Source organism: Symphodus melops (assembly GCF_947650265.1).
Source record: "Symphodus melops genome assembly, chromosome: 15".
Classification (NCBI taxonomy): domain Eukaryota; kingdom Metazoa; phylum Chordata; class Actinopteri; order Labriformes; family Labridae; genus Symphodus; species Symphodus melops.
This window is the reverse complement of record NC_136705.1, coordinates 6,650,643-6,663,765: the sequence shown is the minus strand read 5'-3', so window position 1 is coordinate 6,663,765 and position 13,123 is coordinate 6,650,643. Positions and strand designations below refer to the sequence as shown.

Genomic DNA, 13,123 nt, shown 5'->3' with positions numbered 1-13,123 from the left:
TCATAAATGTTACCAGATAGAAATTACACGCTACATTTCCCCCGAAAAATAAATCAATGTCTTGTTCTTGAAATGAAAAGGTTGCACTGCAGTAAGAACATGAAACTTTGAATGTGTTCAGAAACTGTTTCATCTCCAAACCATAAAAGGGAAGATTTTCTGATGTCAGCTCCAGCTCTCCATTTATTATGCAAGAACTTGATTTTGCACAACCGTCCTTGAGAATTTGACATTGTGACTTGTTTGAAAGTGTTCTAACTTGAAGATTAAAGGCAGATTTTTAAGTTTCTTCAGACACCCTCAGTCTACCTGGATGTCCTGGATGCGTTCTTTGATCTTGTCAGCTCCAAAGTGGTTGTTGGCCACCAGCTCCTCGCCCTGTTTGATGGTCTGCTGCAGATGGGCGGCTCGCCCACTCATCTCGTCTTCGAAGGCTTTGTGCTGACTCAGCAGGCGCAATGCTCCCGTCAGATCCTTCCCACAATCCTCGAGAGAAAGAATCTGCTCCTTCTCCCTGATCCAGCCCTCCTACAAAACCACAGACACATCCAGGCCTCAGTTACATCACATCAGGCCAAACTCATGTTTTTATTCTGTTAAAGCCGACTGTGCTGTGGCTCCAGAACGGTTAAAGGATTGTGGTAACAGCACGGCATTTGGTAATAAAATGCTGTGCAGAGTGAGGCAGTTATAACAAGCAGAGCCTGACAGCCAGAAAGAGAGAACAATGAACAAACTGAGACTGACATTTTTTATTCAACTGCCAATAAACTCCTATAAATCTTTAATAAAGCATGGGTAAAAACCTCTTCAGCCATCTCCCAGAAGAACTTCCACAGACGACGGGACTCCTCCAGACGAGCTCGCCGCTCAGCTGCCAGCTGACTCAGCTCCTGGTAGCAGAACTCCATGTGAGCGACACGATCCCTGATGATCTGAGGATCACAGGGCTTATACCCTGCAGGAGGAAAGAATCACTATTGACATGCTCTTTGTTCCTCTCTGAATGAACACATTATAGAAGGGTACAAAGGGAGATGTAAAGAACTCAGTCAGTCTCTCTCACCTTCCATCTCATCGGCAAACTTCTGAGCGTTGTTGTTGACGGTTTGGACCCGGTCGGCCTGGATGCTGATGTCGGCCTCCACCAGAGCGTGTTTCTGCAGAAGGTCCTCCACACCCAGCAAGTGTTTCCCATAATCCTGAGAGAGCAGCAGCATCTGCAGAGGGACAGAGGTCGAAACAGCAAGTTATGACAAGGACTTTACAGCCAATAAGTTAGCACACTAGTGTGCTAACTTTCTTTGGTGCTACATCATACTTTCTTACATGTAAAAAGACTTCTCACTTGATTTGTTTCCTTAGTCAACCTTTTGCTAATGAGTTTATGCACTCAGTTTAAAGGCTTCTTCAATACAGCATGATGTTTATTCTCTATATAATACTTCTATTCACAGCAAAACAAACGATCAGCTGAGAGGGACCACCTGAGACCGTAAAGTCACGACCACAATAACCTGTAAATATCTTGTTCACAGCTCAGTTTAACTTATAGACAGCCTGGGCAGTTTGCTTTTTATGATTACTTAAGATAGCCTTAAAAAATACCTGAAAAGTACTCCAATTACAGTTTTGATTACATTGAATACTTTGCTGACAAGGCAGTAATATTGTAGACTGATAAGAATGCACCTGCTCACTGTCTTCTCTCTCTTGTCCAAATATTATCACTTTTATCAAGAGAGAGCAAAGACAGTGATGACACGAAGCCAAATTAAGAAGTAATTATAAAAAAAAGTAAAAAGAAAAAAAGTGTTTCAGACTTCGTACGTATACTATTTAATGAGTAAAAACTTGTTTTTACTACCACAATCAAAGTCCCAAAAAGTTTCTTTAGAATTAAAAAAGATGATAGGGAATGCAGGGAATGAAAAATGAAAAATTCTCACAAAAATGAAAAATGTCCCTCATTTGGCGACACAGACAAACAGGTTAAGCCCTCCCACACTGATTTGCCCCGCCCACATCTCTGTACCTTCATCTCGTCCATCCAGTCCATGATGTAGAGCATCTCCTGGAAGACTCTCTGCAGGCCGAGGTTCATCTCCAGTCTCATCCTGCGGGCCTTCAACAGCTCCAGCAGGTACTCCCACAGACGGATCACGTTGTCCTTCCTGGCCGTGATGCGTTTGATGTCATGGTAACTCTCCGCCTCCAGCTCCTTCGCCACGGCAACTACCGCCTGCAAAAAAGGAGAGAGGGATGACTGGTCAACACAAGATAAACTGGGCCTTGTTTTAGGTAAGTACACTATTTACAACATTGAGATTTTTCTATCAAACTACAAATTTTGAAATAAAAAAAAAAAAAAAAACTTTTAACACCTTAGAAACTCCTCCAATGGGATTTAAAAGCTTGTGGTCAGAAATTCAACCTGTACCATTGACGTTTCTATAAGTCTGATCAATGTTTGGACCTAATCGATGCTCATGTGTGATCAAAGGCTTCATTCTACCTGATACGAGCTTATTTCAGGCTAATTCTACACCTAATCTCCAGCTAACAATCTGAGAGAAATCAATGTTACAAATGAGGATCCGGGGAAGGAACCGACCTGAACTCGCTCCTCATAAGCTGTAATGTCTGTCTCTATGGCTTCATGTTTCTTCGTGGCTGCTTCTACAGCCTGCAGGTCAAATCCAAAGTTATCCTGTGGTAGAACAAGGAGAGGAAACAAGGAGAGTATGGAGGGCAGGAGATAAGTGGGGGAAAACAAGGAAAATAGAAAAAGAGAGTTAGAAGAGAAAAGAAAAAAAAGACATTCTTTATTTTCACATGATCTAAAGAAGTGTGTGTTCGTACCCTTACAGTGCTAAAACTTTATGTTCAAATAAAGAGGGGTGTGTGTCACCTGAGAGACGAGCCGCTGGTTTTCACTCAACCAGGTCTCCCTCATGGCGGCTTTGCGGTCGAAGCGTCGGGCGAGCTGCTCCAGTTTCTCCTGACGAATCAGCTCCGTCCTCAGAGCCAGCTCCCGCTCGTGCTCTGCCTTCTCGAGGCGCTCCCATGCCTAAAACAGACACATGGACAAAAGACATCAGTCAAAGGGCCGTGAATAAGAAGACTTAAACGTAAGAGACAAAAACTGAGGTACCAACCACTGAACACTGATAGGTTTTTGTTTTATTTTGTTGGATGTAATGTGACAAAATTAATGTTGCATTTTAAGCTCTTTATGTCCTTAAAATGTCTTTCTTTTTCAGATGACCTTTTAAGATATTTGAGTGTTTAAATGCTAAATTATATCTTATTTCCTTTTAAGTTTTTGCAAAGTCCAACATTTTTGTCTTTATTCTCCATATGTATTCTTACAAGTAATGTAATATAATCCTATAATCTTGTGATGGAGCGGCTCCATCACTGAGTGCAGACGCACACACCAACACACACGCTGACACGGACACTGACACACACACGCGCACCAAACTTTCCCCTCTGCCAATGCTCCTTATCACGCACATATCATCTTCCTCCTTTCCCTTCCCGTTCCATAGCGCGCCCATGGGTGTCATACATTTATATCAACTTTCATCACACTCACCATTCAGGGCATTGGATGCACGCGCCGTGGCGTCCCGTTCTGATCCAAACAGAGGCGGTACATTTCCGCCAGGTAAATAGGCGGACGTGGCGCCGAATCACAATCACGTGACATTATTGATTGCTTGTTTGCTTGTTTTAAATATATTGACAGAAATGTGGCTGTCTGGGGATTAAAAGGTTCAGGTAAAATAAAAGGGTAAGTTAGTGGTGAGGCACAGGGAGTTATATGTGGAAACTCCATTAATTTATTAGAAATGTCACGGTTTTAGAAATTATGCAAATCATAATGCCTGGTGGGAGGGGCTTTTTCTTTAAAAGGAAGGCTGTTTTGAGACCTTCTGAGTGGGAAGGCAAGTTACAGAGGAGGTAACAGCTAGAGGAAAAAAAAGTTTGTTTGCGTACTACTCATGTTGGAGTTTTATTCTGTAAATATTTTTTGTAAATATTTTTTTTCTATTTTTTTGTTTTGGATTTTTCACATTTTTGTAAATATTGTGCACTTGTGGAGGCCGGTGAAAAATAAATCCACCAATCATAGTCTTCGACTACGCCTGTGTGTTTTTCAACCAGTTTTTTTGGGTGTTTAATAAGAGAACCCCGCCACAAATCTCAACAATAATCGCAATAATAATCATTGTCTATAGCCTTTTTTGTATATATATATATATATTTTTTATTTTATTTTATTTTATTTTATTTTTTTATTTTGCTTCCTCCATGCATATTTTTTGTATATTTTTGTTCTATTATTTATTCTATCTTATTCTTTATATTGTTACTTTTTTTGTTACCTGCTACATTTTATTGTATATGCTGCTGGAACCTAAATTTCCTTGAGGGAGTCATCCCAAAAGGATCAATAAAGTTCAGTCTAAGTCTACAGCAGGCCAGATACACAGGATTTATGAGACATACTAAATGATAAGAAATCACAGGTGTGGTTACCTTGTTGATGTCAGAGATGAGCTTTCCCTCTCGGGGTGTGTACACCTTCTGGTTGTTTGCTCTCATCTTACTCTGGATGGTGAACAGAAGAACCTCCAGGTTTCCCTTTTCTGTGAACCTGCACTCAAAAAAAGTAGCGTTTGTAAATGGTATTGAATTAGGACAGCGATTCCACGTTGGTATTTTTTAGACAGCATGTTCTTTTGTAGTGTTACATTTCGATGATAAAAACCTTCAGTTTGTTTAGCTGCTGACTTCCAGACTCAGTTGAGTCTGTGGCTGTGTTGGTCTATGTTAGACAAATGCTATTGTTTCACAACTAAAGTTTTAGGCATTTTTCAGTTAAAATCTATGCAAAATGTCCCATTTATTGAGTCAGTAAAACAATTGTTAGAAGTACTGGTAAAATGATCGTAAAATACACAGTGTCTTGTTTCCAGTGTGTGCGTGTAGAGATGTGTTTTCACTGACTTTGGTGGTTTCTCCACAGTGCGGTACGTGTTGAAGGCCTGAAGCTGCTGCTGTACTCCCACCAGAGAGTTTGCAAACTTCCTGTTGTTGAGGATGATGATGGTCTGTTCGATCCACTCCAGCAGGTCGGAGGCCAGAGACTCGTACTTCTCGATCATCTTCTCTGTCTCGATGGCGTTGTCCAAAACCTACGCATGACACATGTTGAATTGAACCACATGACAGCGTAGTGTCTCACAGTCTGCAGAGGTGAGAACATATCTGAGGTGGTTACCTTTCCGATTCTCTTTCCCTCCACCTTCAGCGCCTTCATCTTGGAGAAGTAGTGATAGTAGGTGACCACGTAGGTGATGATGGACTTCTCATCAGGGTGGTCCACGCTGATGTCTGGACACATAAAGAAAACAAAGATCAGACTGTAGGTACATTCAAAAGCAGGTTAGGTGTGTGTGTGTGTGTGTGTGTGTGTGTGTGCGTGTGTGTGTGTGTGTGTGTGTGTCCCTTACCCTCGGGGTCCAGCAGCTTGGTGAGACCCAGGTGTTGCTCGGCCAGGTTGAAGGCATTCTGCAGGTTGTAGTGAGCGTTTGATTTCTTCAGCTTATCAAAGTCAATCAGGTCTGGTCTGAGGAGAAGAATAATACATGCAAAAACAATAAATATTATTTGAAATTGATATTTTCATACATGCTTTACAAAATGAACTTAGGACTGAGAGAGGCTGGAATCAGGACCTATGGAGAGTTTTTGAAATCTTAAAGAATCTTTTCAACTAATTTGATTCATCAATTTTTATATTTTTGGTTCCATTAAAATGTCCACTAAGGGCGAGTGTGAGGGGTTGTTTCTCAACAGCCTTCTTTACACAGCTGGTATTCAAATATCGGTTTCAAAGTTCAAGGTTTTATTAAAGATTTGATCGAAAAAGTAGTAAAAAAAGATAAAAGAGTAAAGACCAAATATTCAGAGTCTTGATATACAACACTTGAACCATCCGTTAAAATTCTCTTTACATTTATAATGGAGGGAGCCAAATTGCTTTATTTTGAAATCGTAATGAACAAAATAATTTTGGAATTTTGTGTTTCTGAGCTGTGACTTCTGTGATAAAAAGTATCTTTGACTCAGCCTTAAAAAAGAAGTGATCTGGAGGAATGACTTCTATCAGCTGTACTCTTCTTTTATGTTTTTCTCACATGTGTTCAGACTGTGCAGTAAGAACAGAAAGGACATACCAATGGTTTTTCTTTGGAACATAAAACCACACGTTGAACAGAAGCAGAGTGAGTGAGGACACAGATAAAACAACATTTCTGCGTATCTGCTGCATGACTCTCCAAAGTGCGCTCTTTATAAAGCTGTAACACAGTTTTCTTTATGTTTTGCATAAAGAAATGCTGTAAGCCTGAATGTGGTTTAGAGGAAACAGTCTGCTGACCGATCAGCTGAGACTCTCTGCAGTCATTACAAAGGAGATTGTCTGCAGTGGTGCAGCAGCGCAGAGCAAATAGCTTCACCAGGATTAGAGGGATGTTGCTTGTGTCTGTGTATTTGTCTTAACCACAACTATGCAGAGAGTGTTTTTCTAATCATGTGATCACAAGAGCTTTCCAATGACATCAGCTGAAAAAAGTCTACATATTCACATTTATTTGTGTGTGCGCGTGTGCGTGTATGCTGTGTGATGATCATCATCATGGTTTCCGACCTCTGTGTGTTTTTCACGGTTATAGCCTTTGTTCTTACCTGTGTTTGTGGATGAGAGCGTTGAAGGCCATCCCGTCTCTCCAGCTGGTGGTGAAGTTGTGGATGTTGACATTTGGATATCTGGACAGGAAGAGGAAATCACAGCATGTCAGGCTCTCTTTGTAAGATATAAAAACCTTATGCGCTGACCTGTATTTGTTAATGATAGCTGGGTGGGCGTTTTAGGTGCATATATACCAGGGGCGAGTGACAGGTTATAAATGAGTGATCACTGAGATACAAATTAAACGTCATCTTAAAAGAACATGACGATGTCTCTCACCCTGCCGACTTCATCTGACACCAGAGCAGCAGAGCATCTTTAGCAGACTTCTTCTCCTTGTTGTCCTCCGTCTCCACACTGATGTCCTGGATCTGAATAACACACACACAAACACACACTCTTATATAAGTCTGCTATTATTTCTCAAAACAATAACTGTTAAAAAACTCAATCATAGTATTTTCAGATTTAGCAGATTGAAAGCAATCTGCTCGCATCTTCACTGTTTTTGTTCAACTTGATAAATGATCAGATTCTAAAGGTTCAGATGATATTGAAGATCTTTTTTTAAATGAATTGAAGAATGCTGAAATGTTTCCTCAATCAGAGATCATGGCATCTCTGAACAAAGACTGTGAAAATAGGGATTTCATTTTTACACGGGGCCTTGAATGCAGCATTTATCATTCTCACAAAGATTTGAATAAAGCTTAAACACAACTCTTTAAAGAAAATCAATAATGAACAGAGCACTATTTAATGTTTGCCGACATGTTAACGTTTCCTTTCTGTGTATAGGAAACTGTATGGACTCAGGACACAGTGAGGTCTCTCACTGGCATGATACGTTTCCTGTCTGCAGGTTAACAGCTACATGTCTGATATTAACCCCAGTCTGAGTCCAAACCTACACAGCCCTACACTTGCAAAAACGTACTCCCTGTTACTCTCAGTCCCAGCATCTACATACAGAGACACATTTCTGCACCGCTGTCTTTTCCAACACTTCCAGAATTTCCCCAAAATTTGTGCATCTTTCCAATAACATAGACTTTCTCAAATCTCTTCACTTCTTTTGTTACACACCTTCCAAAATTGTGTCTGCAGTCATTATAAAATAAACACTTCCCAACAACATCTCACTTTGTACAGCAGGCTTTAATGCCTAAATGTATTCTTGCTTCCTTAAAGACACACGCACACACACACACCACACACACACACACACACACACACACACACACACACACACACACACACACACACACACACACACACACACACACACACACACACACACACACACACACACACACACACACACACACACACACACACACACACACACACACACACACACACACACACACACACACACACACACACACTCCAATATCTCACCTTCATAGATAGGCATCCATCAGTTTCAGTCTGACAGAAGCATCAGCCACATCTGAGCTTCAAATCAGTAACATCACCGCGGCCAAAGCAAACACTGTATCACGCATATGCACACTCACACACGTACACAGACACACACATAAAATGTAGTCCGCCTGTCAATCTGCACTTGGCTCCATTTCACTCTCATTCCTCCAATGCAGGATTTAAAACCACTAAAAAGAGTTTTTTTTTTTTTTTTAATCCTTACGGTTTATAAAAGCTAAATCCTTTTCACCCATTCCCCAACTGTTCACTGTCCCTCATGATGACATCATCACCCTAGTGACACACCAAACCCTGTACACAAACAGTACATTGGCACAATGGGTCTGAGTTTAACATCAGTCATTTAATATGCACTGACTCGTTGATATCAGTTGTGTTTGATGCCGAGCCGAGTGATTGTTAAAGGTAAAGAGGAGGCGAAGGGTCGTCTCACTCCAAAAGTGAGCTGGATAAGTCAAAAAAACTTTTCAGTATAAAGTCAATACCCTGACAAATCCTTATTAAAGATTTGGTGATGTCATATTTTGAGGATTATAGAGGATTGAACATCTGCTCTACTCGGTGGAAACTTTTAAAAAGAAAAATAATCCAGATTTACTCTTAATTTGATGATTTACACCTTGACACTGAATTAATGTTATTCTCTTCTCGTTTATGTGTTGATGAAGTTTTACCTTTTATTGGGTTTCCTTGATGCAACAAACAAAAAAGTGAGTAAAAGTGTTTCTGATATGTTTCGCAACCCCGTTCATTTTCAATAACGGTTACACTGATTGCTGGCTTTCATTTTGTTAGTCTCAATATGTCAAATGCATCAACTCAGTGCATCACAGTGATTGCATTTGTATTTTTGTGCATCTTTTTGGCGGGTCATGCTTGAGAGCCTACTCCTCAGCCATGAATACACTGTGATTGTCAGTGGTGGTATTATGTTATGTTTATATATAATCATTAGACTAAAGGCAGTCTTTGATTAGCATACAACCTTCCGAGATGCAAAATGGTAAATGGCAATGTATGGTCCTCTTGTTTGCGCTTTTTATGTCCATGTTTATATACAGATTTGAAATAATACAGTGTTGTTTGTTTTTTTTGTTTCTGGGATACAACCATATAACAGCAGATGGATTTCTATAAACAGATCATGACCTAAATGGGGCCAAGAAATGAGCACATCAACTCCATGTATACAACTCAATTTGGGAATTCAAAATTACACAACCGCCATTCACCTGTTAAGTGAAGGGCCCATTCATCACAGGTGCCACTGCATAAGTTTAGATCATTTTGCGGTACAAACTGGTGCAGCTCTCTCTTACCTGGAAGCGGAGAATGATGGTCCAGATGAGCCCAAGGGTGAGGCGGTGGTTTCCGTCTACGATGTCGTGGGAGCCCATGTTCTCCAGGTGGACCCTCTGCTCCTTGAGAAACTGCAGAGCCTTGTCCACGTTCTCCAAGCAGTGGATTCTCATCCGACCCTTGGTGGGTTTGGGCTAAAACAAAAAAGAAATCTCAGTTTATTTACAGCCTTCAAAAACCAGGAACCGTGAAGCGCTTCAAGCTGCCAAATGAACATGAAGATACTGCAAACACAGCTGAGTGGTTTCAAAACCAACACTTTTGTTTTGATTATATATTTTTTCGGAGAGAGAAGGCATTTCAGTTAGCTAAAAAAAACCTGTCCCACATTACATAAAAAAAAAAAAAATCCCATTCACATGGAAATACAATTACAGAGAACAAATGTTTTAACACTGTCGGCAACATTGTACATGTTTTGTAATAAACACAACTATGCCCACAAACCAGGTATGTGTATGTATATATGTATGTGATAGTAGAGTTAAAAACAATGTGAGAGGGAGTGTTATTGGGTTTCCAGTCAAAAAACAAGAATGATACGAAGTCTGCCAGAGGTTAAAACAGTCCTTAAGATTCTTTAGAGAAACTGATGGACTAAAACAACTCAACTATAACAAGTCGAATGACTAGTCATGTCTGATGAAGTAGTGCAGGGGTGTGTGAACCACTTTGACGTGTTACCAGAGGAATCGATGTCATCATCAGACGATTAAGAGGAAAGAAAAGAAAACTTCTGACTTTAATCCAACTTCTTGTGATTTGATGATCCTTTGAGTGTCAAACAGATCTCAATGAAATCAAATGTCCATTTTAATGTGAAGGTGTTTCTGAGTAAACAGGAAAACAGATAGATATGAACTCTACTTGAAAGGATTCGCATGAAAAACAAAACAAAACAAAAACACAAGCCAGTACACTAGACTTCAAAACTGCATCAACCCTTTTTTTTTTTGTAATATCTTAATTAGAAAAGTGAATTGTGTTGTCACAATGCCAAATTCCTAAACATGTCCTGTGTGACAAGCTAGTAAAGCAATTAAAGATAAAACAAATACTTACGACAAACATACCTCAAAATGAGAACTGTGCACCCCGCTTAAATGATTATACTTTCTTCACACATTAGGCTAAAGACTTTGTCACTGCAGTTTTTAGAAATACAAAAAAGGGCTGATATTTTTTGGGATTTGCGGGAAGTAGAACAACAAGAATGTGGAATCCAACCTGCTGTTCATATTGTTTTATACACTGAACATATCGATCCCACTGAAAGCAACACGAATATGGGAAACCTTTGTTGAAGTAATTCTTGTGTACTAAAGATGGCCAAACAATTCATACAAGAATATAGTTTAACCTCTGACCTCATTAGGGACTTTGTCTTTTGTTTCAGGTGAGGCGTCATTATCAAAGTCAGGGGGGATTTTTCATGATCTTAATCGTCCTGTTTATACTGACTTGATATGATGCTGATGCTGGAAATGTCCTTTGGATGACACTGACTTGTTCAGGGTGGAGTTGAACCATGAGTGTATAAATAAAACACAATGCAGTAATAATAAATAAGGGCAACATAATAAATGTCTGAGGTGACAGAGCAGCAAAGTTACATCCTGCAGTCCGTCCACACCACATGTTCTCTTTCCAATACTGACCACCAAAACTACAACCAGGAGGCTGTCCAACAATAACACTGCTGGCTTTGCTTTTCCTTACACAGATACATAAATGCAGCCCAGCTGCAAGTCACTCAAGTGATTCAGGATCTGGACTCAAACCAGGGATGATCTGTTGTCAGCTGGAGGCTCAAATCCACTTTACTAGGGTTGGTCTGGACCAGAGTGGGAATTTCCACCACTAGATTGAGTGTTTAGCTCATGTTGAAATGAATTATTATGCTGTATCATGTAGTGGATGAATATTTGAATGGTTTTCCTCCTTCGTGTTGTGCATGATTTTGTGCCTTTGTGGGGAAACCTTAACTTAGTCTGCACTTTTAGCAATAGCTCCTCTTTTGATTATTTTACAATTAAACCACATTTATCCCCTTGTGTTAGTCAGTGGTGTGGTATAAACCAATCCTTAAAGGAGAGGCTGCCAATGCCATGTGTCTATACCTTTTTTATTTATTTTTTTAAATCAGAAAACTCCTCAAGATTTTACTATATAATAATAACTACAGTGAGTATTGTGTGAACATCTAATAGATTCTCGTTCTGTTCAAGAGCAACTTGCCACATGTATCAGCCCTGTTGAATATGTTGATATTTTATTAACCCCCCCTAGTTTACCTCTAGAGGAGACTTGAACCAAGAAAAAATTATTTGGCTTCTGTACAAAACTCAAAGAGTGTAGCCAATGCGAGCACTCAGATTTCAACAAGGTATTACAAGTCTGTTTGAAATATGATGGTTAAACATTGTTTTGTCTGTGTATTAGCCATCGCCATCCTTTAAATTCCATAATAACAGCCGCTGGCTCGCAGATTCTTTTGCTGCTTCTGAAGGCGTTTTGGCTCCTCGTAACCCCAGAAAGTTACTCAATAACTCCTTTCACAACTCTCTCACCCCCCACATCCCCCACTGTTATTCACTTCATCCATCCTGCTCTCCACTGCACTATCACTTTTCTTTTTCTCCTTTCTTACATAACTTTACTTTTTTTTTTACATTTTTACATTTATTCTTTTCTGTTTTTCCATTGCATTCTAATGTTTCCTCTCCTCTCTTCCACCTTCATAAGAATAAAAATACCAGAGATACACTGATAAAGAAACATAGGAACTGTAAAAATAAGATAATAAATAGGCTGTAAAATAATCAGGGGAAGGAGTAATGTTTGATTGAATTCCTGGCCGACTGTGTGGCTGTTTTATCTCTGTGTGTTTGACAGGTTGTCAAAAGGCCGGAAAACAGCAGACAGAAGAGCTCCAGAGGCTGCAGAGAAGGCCAAGAAGACTGATGGAAAGGGGAAAGACGCAGAAAAAGAAAACGAAAAGGAAGAGTGGCTTGTGGTCCTGGAAGTCACAAGGCGGCCGAGGGTGACTGGGATTTAAGTTACAGCCTGATTGTGTGTGGCAGGACAGGATTTCCACAGAGTTCATTCATTTTTATTGAGAGCCGTTTATGACAATTTAAATAGTAGATATACCGTATGTTCTTCATCTTACTGGCCAAAATTTGAAAGTATGATTAATCTTTCTGAACTCTCTGGCAGTCTATAGCAATAATTTCTCAAAAAAAAAAAAAAGAATTAACAATCAACATGAGCAAGCAACAGAGAATTGATGAAGGTATAAACCATCTTAAAAATGATAAACGACTCAAAAGACTCAATTTATTTTCATGAGAGGGAGTTTAAAATTCAAACAGGCAAAATTTGAATCAATACTCTGGCACAAGTAAATCAAAATGTAATATAATTTAATTTATTTGTGATGAACTAGGTGAGAAACTGCTTGCCAACATACTCATTTTGCTAACCAAGCTGCAGTACTGCTATCTGATAACTTGGCTTACTTGCAAACCACTAACTTTTTTCCAGGTT

At 39.7% G+C, this 13,123-nt stretch overlaps 1 protein-coding gene across 2 annotated transcripts in view; it reads right to left on the bottom strand.

Annotated features, from left to right (window-relative positions):
• The window catches only part of LOC306836367 (spectrin beta chain, non-erythrocytic 1-like), a 74,321-nt gene that overhangs the window by 31,697 nt on the left and 29,501 nt on the right, over positions 1-13,123 (bottom strand). For both annotated transcript variants that reach the window (XM_079363387.1, XM_079363386.1), the window contains exons 3-15: positions 9,535-9,708; positions 7,046-7,137; positions 6,763-6,843; positions 5,526-5,641; positions 5,294-5,406; positions 5,020-5,207; positions 4,549-4,666; positions 2,912-3,070; positions 2,615-2,710; positions 2,036-2,242; positions 1,067-1,220; positions 807-958; positions 310-528 (exon numbers count right to left, since the gene is read on the bottom strand). In XM_079363387.1, coding sequence (XP_079219513.1) covers positions 310-528; positions 807-958; positions 1,067-1,220; positions 2,036-2,242; positions 2,615-2,710; positions 2,912-3,070; positions 4,549-4,666; positions 5,020-5,207; positions 5,294-5,406; positions 5,526-5,641; positions 6,763-6,843; positions 7,046-7,137; positions 9,535-9,708 — 1,869 coding nt within the window. The remainder of the gene's footprint in view (positions 1-309; positions 529-806; positions 959-1,066; positions 1,221-2,035; positions 2,243-2,614; positions 2,711-2,911; positions 3,071-4,548; positions 4,667-5,019; positions 5,208-5,293; positions 5,407-5,525; positions 5,642-6,762; positions 6,844-7,045; positions 7,138-9,534; positions 9,709-13,123) is intronic.